Here is a 10181-nt window from a genome sequence, read left to right as displayed (position 1 = left end):
CTCACATGCACAATTTAATTTGATTTATTATAGTTTGTTTGTATCAAACTTATGCCATTTACATTAATTTACTAAAACCACCTGTCCTTAAACCAACTCAATGCTTGAGATAGCCTATATTATTAAACCTAACAAAAAAAAAAAAAGGCATCTTCCATAGGAACAATAGTAGGCTACTATTTCCTGCTTTAACAAAAAGTACTTACACCTCTTTTTATTTATAAAGTTTCACAACCGTGTCCTCTTTACCGGTATATATTTATGAAATATTTGTAAAAAATCATAACATTCAAATCTGCTTTCATCATGCAGGTCCATGATCTTCTTTAAAATATAATTTATCAGTTTAAGAAAACACATGTCACATGTTAGTGAACTCTGGTGAGTTTTCTAATCACATTTAATGACATGTGCTTATATTTTGTTACAAGCATTGTTGGCTATATCAACAAATTATATTAAAAATAAAAGTTTGGGTAATTTTCTATACTTATAGGTAAATAATAATTTTCCTCTGTTCATTTGTAGAGATCTTACATCCTCGTTCATATAGAACACCGCTTGCATGAGTTAGGCTCGGCTACATTCATTGACATTTTGAATGCACATACTAGGATGTGCCTCAAAGATATCGCGAGATATCATCTAACACACTCTTGCTCGTTCCGCTGATATCGCGAGACTGGAGTGACTTGCGTGAAATTATCCGGTGTTCGTCTCCGAGGTGAGTAGGGATGCTGGAAAACGTGAAAGAATAGGCTATAATTTCGTCTAAATTACGTAGACATTGCTGGCGAAATGGTATATGTTACATTTAATTTACATTAAATACCTGAGTAATTTATGATTTGTCAATACGCAGGCCGGCTTTTGCTGCTATAGTAGGCTATTTACGTCGTGACAAAAAAAAAAAAAAGATGTTTAAACAGTATCACTGCCTGATGTGACTTGCGCCGGTTTACCATATGAAGGCATTTCTGTTTTGTAAAATATACAATGGAATTTGAGCATCTTTTGCATAGCCTATTCATCAGCAGCCCACATATGTGTAGGCTGACATTAGGAATCAATTCTCATATCAAGGTTTTTCTGATTTTAAATAATTGTGTCCATTGTGTTAAAACCATATCTGATTCTGAAACCTGAATGTGAACTGATCTGGGCTTCAGTAGTTCTGTTGGATTTAAATTGTGATACAAATCAACAGTCTCAGATTTTCTGGCATTTAAATACTCACTCATGATGTGGATGTCATCACCATTTTATGGAGGATGACAAACCCCTCCCTTACAAACACATTAAGGTCCATGGTGCGTCTCAGTCTGTCTAGCAGCACCTGAAATAAAGTAATACTTTGTTAGTTTTTCTAATATAGGTGTTTCAAATTGGATATTTTAAAAACCGATGATGCCGGACTGGACTAGGGACATAGTCTTGTATTTATTGTAGGCTACTAACTGAGTTTTTTATGTGTAGTCTATTGTCCTTGACTCAGTGTTCCATACACATTTATTTAATCAGTGCATGATGACAGTTATGAGTCATTTGAGATGAATTTGCAGATTAGTGCTCTCACTGCAAGGCTAGTTCAAGATGATCTTACATTAACATGACATCTCTGATATACATGTGCTCTGGTTCTGTTATTTTAAGGATTACATTTTGTTGCAGGCTCTAGTAACAGCTATATTTTTCCAAATACAAAGTAAGCTTTATTAGTAACGTGTGCAAATTCCGAGCATGAGTTACCATACTTGGCCTTCACGTCATGCCATATTTTCATCTGTACTGCTATGCTATTCTAGAAGAGTCTATAAGTGGAACATTGTGATATTTGTAAGGGTCAGACAGGTAAGACAGTTGTCATTTAAGAAAACTGACCCAAGATTTTGTCTTTTTATATAAGTAAAGGCTATCCAGCTACGATGGGGAACATTTTTGGCAACCTTTTGAAGAGCCTCATTGGGAAAAAGGAGATGCGGATTTTGATGGTTGGGCTGGATGCAGCTGGGAAGACCACAATCCTGTACAAACTGAAGCTGGGAGAGATAGTGACTACCATTCCTACTATTGGTAAAGCACATTTTCAGGCTTAAAATGTTTAATCGCTTAATTATTATTGTATTATTTTCCTCTTACACAGAGACAAAGTCTATGTGAAGTTATAGACAATGTCTACTCTACTCGTAAAGAAGGAAGTCATGTTTTACGAATCTTACCAGCTTGTAATTTGTATCCCATTGTGCTGTTTTGTTACTAGGTTTTAACGTAGAGACTGTCGAGTACAAAAATATCAGTTTTACAGTGTGGGATGTTGGTGGCCAGGACAAAATCCGACCTCTGTGGCGTCACTACTTCCAGAACACACAAGGTGAGAAGAGGACTCATACACGCACACACTCACACACACTAAACACAAATGATTTTAAATAAACAGCCAATACACTTTGCAAATCATGAATCAAGGATGTGACATAAACTAAAGCCTAAAAAGTGTACAGTCAGTAAGAAAGTACGTTTTTTAATACACACCAAGGCTGCATTTATTTGATCAAATATACAGTAAAATGATCCATCAGATATCATTCTAATACTCTGATTTGTTCAAGAAACATTTCTTATTGTTATCAATGTTGAAAACAGTTAATATACTGCTTAATATTTCTGTTGGAACTGTGATAATTTTTTTTCATGATTCTTTGATGAATAGAACTTTCAAAAGAATAGCATTTATTAGAAATAGAAATAATTTGTAACATTATAAACAGTCGCTACCTCCATTTCATCTCTACTTAAATATCCACCATAACGTAAAAATAATTATTGGCTGTATCAAATCTCAATAGCAGTGCATCCCCAGGTTCCTTCAGGGAAAACCCATCACTTCACTCCAGAAGGTGTGTATTAACCCACTGGAGTTTTGTTATGGACGGATGTGCTTTTTGTAGCTTCAAAAATTCGGGCACTATTCAATGCCATTACAAAGCTGAGAAGAACCAGGATATTATTCAATATAACTCCGATTGTGTTCGGCTGAAAATAAAAAGTCATAAACACCTAGGATGGCTTGAGGGTGAGAATTTTCATTTTTAGGTGAACTATTCCTTTAACTGTCATTTTGATCAATTTAACGGATCTCTGCTGAATAAAAGTATTCATTTGATTTGTAAAAATTGTACATACATCAATAGAGGAAGGAAATACCTAAATTTTGCATTTATATTAGTATAAAGATCTCATATTGGGGTCCACAAGGGTCTTCATTGTCCCCTGCCCTGTTAATAATTACTACCTCTCCAAAACCACATTTCACATAATTTCCCATGTATTTTGAAGGTCTGATCTTCGTGGTGGATAGCAATGACCGCGAGCGAGTGAATGAAGCCAGAGAAGAGCTGATGAGGATGCTGGCTGAGGATGAACTGAGAGACGCTGTACTCCTCATCTTTGCCAACAAGCAGGCAAGAGCTTCCTTATGCTTCTGCTGTGGTCTTCAAATCAGAGACAGTTTATTAATGTTAGCATTGTGTTTGCCATCTACCAATATAACTTTCAAAGCACCCCTAAGTGCATCAGTTTCTATAACCTATGTTGTTGACAGTGGAAACCCATTGAATTATTTGGTGATGTCCCTGCTGTGGTCGTACATTAGTGGACTGGTAGTTAGAAGGGATTATTGTAGAAAACGTCAGTGATCAACATTTGTAAGATAGAAAATGTTCCTCAGCGTGCCTGTGTGTGTTTGCCTCCATCTTCCAGATGGCAGAGGTGAAAACAGACTATTTTTGGACTGGATGAGCTCTCTGATGATTTGGAGAGCTCATTGCCGGTAGTGGTTGTTGAGGTCTACCGCTGATGTGTTGAGCAGTTTTGAAGGTCTCTTTGATCTGATGATGTGCAGCTGGTGTATCATGGTGTGATGCAGTAGGACATGATGCTCCCATAGCTCCCACAGTAGCACTGATTCTGTAAAAGTTCTCTAGAGAAATGTAGGCTTTTCGGTGTGTGCAGGAATTATAGACACATCCAGGAAAATGAGTTGAGGAACTATGGGAAATCCTCTTTGATATGGATGCTGAGGAACTTAAAGCTGTTTTCCTATATGCTTACTTGTTAACTAAGAGAGATAGTCAGACTGTCTGAGGTAGGAATACTGATATTACATTATTTGAGAGCTATTATGAAGGTTCCTTTACGGGATGCACAATATATCCAACGCTATCTCACGACCAATTCGTACGAATTCGTACGAATGATAAAAAGATGGCTAATTCGTACGAATTCGTACGACCTCACTCGTACGAATTTGTACGATTTGTCTAAACCCACGTGATGGGTAGGTTTAGGGGTGGGGTCAGGGGTAGGTCATTCGTATGAATTCATACGAATTGGGTAATTCGTAAAATATGTACGATTTTGCAAAAATCGTACGAATTCGTACGAGTGAGGTCGTATGAATTCGTACGAATTAGCCACCTCGTAGAATTTGTACGTTTTCCCGTGAGATCGGGTTGATATATCAGTACAAAATATATATGCATGCTCATTTCACTCTATTGTTACACTTAGGCCTGGTTTCACAGACAGGGCTTATATTAAGATAGGATTAGGCCTTAGTTCAATTAGGACATTTAAGTAGCTTTTATAAATGTGCATTATTGGTGTGCATCTTGAGACAAAACAATGGCACTGACATATTTTATTTAGGATATGTCAGTGCAAGTTGCTTTCAGTTAACATGCAGTTTAGTCTGGGACTAGCTTAATCCTAATCACCTAATACTCTCATAATGCTAATATTTAAAAACATTAATATTTTTAATAACAGTTAAATGGTATCTTTAGCTAAACTAAAAAAAATAATATCCATTTTCAGACTGCACATTATAATGTTGTGATGCCTTAAATCAGTGTGTTTATTTAATTTTTTGTATTTTATATGTAATCATTTTAAATTATAAATGTTTATTTTTTTTGTTTTATAATTTTAAATGTATAATTTATTTAGACAAAATAATATAGATTTTTTTATTTCCACCATAATATGAAAATAATTATCAACTATGCTGGCCAGAATTTTAAAAGCAGTGCATCCCTAGTTCCTTTGTGATTCGTTATAATTTAATTTATATTTAGACAAACCAGTATAGAATTATAGTGTAGAAGTCGGTATGAAATTAACCTTATCTATTTTGTAAATGCATGTTATAGATTTTATTGTGAATCATTCATCCTTCCATTTATATGATTCATTTTTCATTTTCTTGTAATGTTTAATCATAACTAGATCTTCCGATGAAAATGACTTCTCTGTGGTGACACATGCCGGACTTCTCCAAACATTTAGTCCGCTTAACCTTGCCCATTTCTTATAATCAACTGCGAGCTCACAATCATTTTTGAGTACAACGGCCGAAATCCAATCAACGACCGGTGGATAGAACCAAGTCTCCGCCTCACATTTTTTCTTTTTCTGCTAGTCCAGACCCTAACCCTAACCCTAACCCTAACCCTAACCCACTTGTCACAATGCGGAAGAAAAAATCAGTCGCTTTCTCCATTTCATTTCTACTTTAATGTCCACCATATTGTTCCTTATGTCGCAACTAAATCACAACTAAACTATCTATGTAGGCTGTGTACATAGTAAGATGTGTAGTTGTGTATGTTTCTTTCTCACTCTACAGGATCTGCCAAATGCAATGAATGCTGCAGAAATCACAGATAAGCTGGGTCTCCACTCCCTGCGCCATCGTAACTGGTACATCCAGGCCACTTGTGCCACCAGCGGAGACGGCCTATATGAGGGTCTGGACTGGCTGGCCAACCAGCTCAAGAACAAGAAATGAGGCAGGCTGGATCCATCCAAGTGGAACCGGTGGGAAGTGGCAGCTCATCAGGGAGCACCAGTGGTTTCAAAGATTCTTTCATTCCGTTTACAAGTTATGACCATCGGGAGTCGGGTCATCTCAGACAGTGTAACCCCTCGCTACGCCCCACCTAACAGATCCGTGAGATGACTGGGGTAGCACTAGCACCCCATGATTCATATTCATTCTTACAAGTGAAGATGTTTTACTATTCTTATGTGATTTAAACATCTCCGTTTCTTGTGTCTGTACACTGTAAATGTATAAAAGACAGGGAGTGAATGAAAAGCTTTTACTTATATACTTCTATGGAATATGGAGGTGTCGCTTAAATGCAGGTCATTTAAACTATATTAACTGCACTGATAGATGAGAAACCTGTTGATTCAGTTTCCTGAAATATTTAAATAAAATCAAGTGAAATAATACTCTGAAAACTGTCGAGAAACATGTTGTGATTTTTGCTATAGTGTTGTTGTTTTGCTACTGAAAATGAAATAGAAATGCATTGTGATTTATTATTAGCATATCAGCCAGACTTCATGACTGTCAGTGTTACACAGGGGTGATGATGCTCTTATTGTACTGTATGTATCCACACAATAACCGGTGTCTCTGCACAGGTTGCTGAGTAAGCTTTGGTTTGTAAATATATGCTGTGGATCTCTTCCTTCGGCATGCGTATTTAATAGCACAGTGTTCCATGCACAAGAACTACATTTCTTTGTGTAGCTGTTTCTTTCTGTTGTGTGTAGCTAAATGCATGTGTTTGACCGACTATATCCGCTGCTATTACATGTTCGTCTGTGTCGTGCCGTGTACGTGTAGACATGCTCATTGAACGCGTCATCACTTGTGTTGCATTTATGTTAGTGACTTTTTGCTAGTGTTGCATGGGCAAATCTGAGGAGAAGAACAAGGGTAAATCTCTATAGCCATGTGACTGGTGTAGCTGATTCAAAAGCATTTGGTAACTTCACACAAATGCTGAAAAGAGTGTCAAAGTGACAATACAGTATAGTCACAGGTACTAATAGACTCAAATATGGTTGTGTGTGTACGCTCATGAATGACTAAGTGTGTTTATATATTGCACGCTTAATAAAGTATGCATTTAGATAATTTAATGTGAATATCTATTATTTCTTGTAAAATGTGTCCAGTGTCTATACATTTTTTTTTAATGTTCATTGCATTGAGATACGGTTCATTCTGCAAGCATTCAAATCAAATTCTAAATCAACTTAAATAGTTTTCCCAATTTTGCATCTGCACACAAAATCATTTTCAGTTATCCATACTTACATTTATCCATTAATTTGAATTAATTTCAATAAAGCTGAAATAAAATATAAATAATAAATAAATAAAAAACAGGGTTTTTTTATTGCCTTGGCACAATATTCACAAGCAATCGGTCCAAACTTGTGTGTGTGTGTGTGTGTGTGTGCGCATGAGAGAGAGAGAGATTTGCAATTTGTGGACTGTATAGCATTAGATTGATCAGAGATACATCAGAAGAAGGGACACAAACAAATGGCATCAAATAACAGCATTTTACATTACAGTATGCCATGTGATACTGTAAACAGATTACCATGGTAAAGACGGCCACATTACTGTAACTCACCCTTCCTCTGAAAAGGTCAACTACAGATTCAGTCAAATGATACAGTGAGAACATTTACTGTATTGGCTTTATTTCAGCATTATGCAATTCTGTTATTCCAATTTAATGTACTTACGTTGGGTCAACTTAATTTATTAAGGTTGATTCAACTTATTTACTGTGGTTGGACACAGCTTAATTTAATAGTGTCAGCCCAACTAATTTACTTAATTTGCATTCAACTTATGTGTTTGTTATTTTCATTCACCCATTCATATTTTATTTATTTTAGTGACACATAATTAATTGAATAGACTTTAGCTAGCTATTTGCTAGCAGTAGCACATATTAGCATCTTAAATGCTAAGATTTACATGCTTCTTCAACCAAAGCAGTTAAAAGTAACCAAATCAGTCCACAGCCAAACAAAATGCTCCACACTTCTCCACAATGGTAACCCACTGTATTTTAAATGGTTCTAATAATTCCAACGTAATTGAACATTAAACACAATTACACACTATCAAGTCTTCCCCTTTTCTCATTTTCTCAAAAAAACATAAAATAACACTTAATTTGAACATTTATTCTCTCTTAATTCAACCATATGCAAAGCATGCTGGGAACTAACAAGCACTGCCCAGTTTCAGTTAATGCAACACAAATCATTCATGTAATCCAACACAAACGGATTAAGTAAACAAGCAGATTGAACACAATCAAATTAAGTTAGGGCAAAATGGCAGTTGGCGTCGCACTATACTGCTACCCTCTGGATGTAAGAATTTTTTTACTTAACATAAATGGTTTGTGTTTAGACAACACGTTAGGATTTTGTACTGTTAAGTTGAGACATAATTACGTGGACCTTAATAGAAAAAAACATTTCAAGTCAACAAACACAATTATTATAAGTAAACTAAATATAAATATATTATGTAAAGTGTACAACCTTCCTAGTTCATTTTTTTGAGTGCACAAAACCTCATGGCTGTGTCATACACCTTTTGATAACACACTAGATAGATACTATTACAAACTATATGGATTCAGTTACATAAGTTAGGTTATGTAAATGTATTTCTGAAAAGAAGTTTTGAAAGAATGACTAGCTGTGATCATTTTGGATTTTTGTACAAAGAGTTTTGAAAATGTACACCTTCCTTGTGAAAATAGTACAAAAGTGTTTTCCAGTTATTACTCTCCAAAATGAATCATTTTAATATATGGTGGAAAATATGGTGGAATAATTATATATAAATTCATTATATGTGATTTTTTCACTATAATCTCAACACAGCCCGCAATCCCATTCAGTATTATTTTAGTATTGTCTATACACTATTATAGTATTTATTAATGTTTTGAATTAGTTTTTATTTTCATATTTTATATTTTCATAAGTTAAGTCATTTTTTATGTGCTTTTGTCATTTGTATTAGTTTTTGCTTTTTTATGTATTTTACTTAATTTTTTTAATTTGAACTTATTTTTTAGTTTTAGTTAACGACAACACTGATCCCATTTAATTAAAATTAAAGTCAGAAGTGTTTAAGAGTTAATATGACAGGTGCTTGAGTACAAATTATAGCCTATGAGAAAAAAAGGTATTAAATAATACAACAAAACCACTCAAAGTCTTGAACCCATATGGCTGACGAAGTTCATCTACTATAATTGCTTCCATTCTAAGATCTTTTTTTTTCTTCCAGAATTCAGTTTATACACAGTCTCTTCAGTCATTCAGTGGTTTAGTATACAATTATAAAATTTGTTTCTGCATTCTGATAACTTTATCTGACACCACGGATGTGATAAATCTTATCTCTGTGCGGTTTTGGGTTTGTGGAAATTTAGAGCGTATTGACAGTGCTTCATCTGCTCCGTGTGAACACTTATGGCTCAGAAAAGCCTAGAAATAATAAGAAGGGAAGTCTGTTTGTTTAGCAAGATGCCCAGTACCTCACCCCCTTATTCTGTGGCAAATCCCACACACCTCCCCGCCTGCCCTCACAGTGTGTGTCTCCAGGGGCGTGACAGCAGTATGTGGGTCAGGGCTGCTCCCTGGGTTGCCAGCCCCAATGGTCCCCTGCAGGCCGCTCATAATAGCGGCACCATGGCGGGTGCCATAGCTGGGATTCCCTCCCGTAACCGGGGCGCCCTCGCCCAGGGCACAGACTCACTGGCAGCAATGCTGCAATCAATTCATCAATCTGTGATGGGAGCTGCGACCGCTGAAGCCAGGCCAGCCCACTCCTCATACAGGCCGGACTGGAGAAATCAGGAGCTGGAATGGCGTACGGATGATTGTTTAGGGAGCTGTTGAGTGTGTGAGTTGGTGTATTCAATCAAAGTGAGTCAAAGCCATAATGAGAGTTGTTTCACTTTGGGCAGGTCCTGAAACAGGTGAAATTAGTACATGGAGTGGCAACTGGCAAGCATTAACAAGACCAAATACACACGCATGTGAACACAATAATAAAGTGGTTTATTAATTTATTTTTGTTCCCCCTAATCTTGAATATTTGGTGACTTTCTCCATCAAACAGTAAAAAAAGTAAATAATAATGAATAATAGCCAATAATAATAATTATTATTTATTAAAAGTAGTATTAGTAATAGTTTGCTTATTCAAACGGTAACAAACACAAAATGTAGGCTATAATAATAATAATAATTAGAGTAGTAGTTTTGCTCATTCA

General features: G+C 35.8%; 1 protein-coding gene across 2 annotated transcripts; it reads left to right on the top strand.

The window, feature by feature from the left end:
• The first annotated feature begins 589 nt into the window (after nt 1-589).
• Nucleotides 590-6996, top strand: arf3a (ADP-ribosylation factor 3a). Of its 2 annotated transcripts, none has more exons than XM_084100018.1 (5): nt 590-724; nt 1907-2073; nt 2261-2371; nt 3337-3461; nt 5687-6996. In XM_084100018.1, exons 2-5 carry the CDS (start codon nt 1926-1928, stop codon nt 5846-5848), a joined length of 546 nt encoding a protein of 181 aa, XP_083956144.1. In that variant the 5' UTR covers nt 590-724; nt 1907-1925; the 3' UTR covers nt 5849-6996. The 2 variants fall into 2 exon arrangements, with proteins under 2 accessions (XP_083956144.1, XP_083956145.1); XM_084100019.1 differs by having other exon boundaries at nt 697-724; nt 1912-2073.
• Nucleotides 6997-10181: the final 3185 nt, after the last annotated feature.

Source organism: Abramis brama (genome assembly GCF_963993115.1).
Source record: "Abramis brama genome assembly, chromosome: 22".
Classification (NCBI taxonomy): domain Eukaryota; kingdom Metazoa; phylum Chordata; class Actinopteri; order Cypriniformes; family Leuciscidae; genus Abramis; species Abramis brama.
Note: the sequence above shows the minus strand (reverse complement) of the source record. Positions and strands in the feature narration are given on the sequence as shown.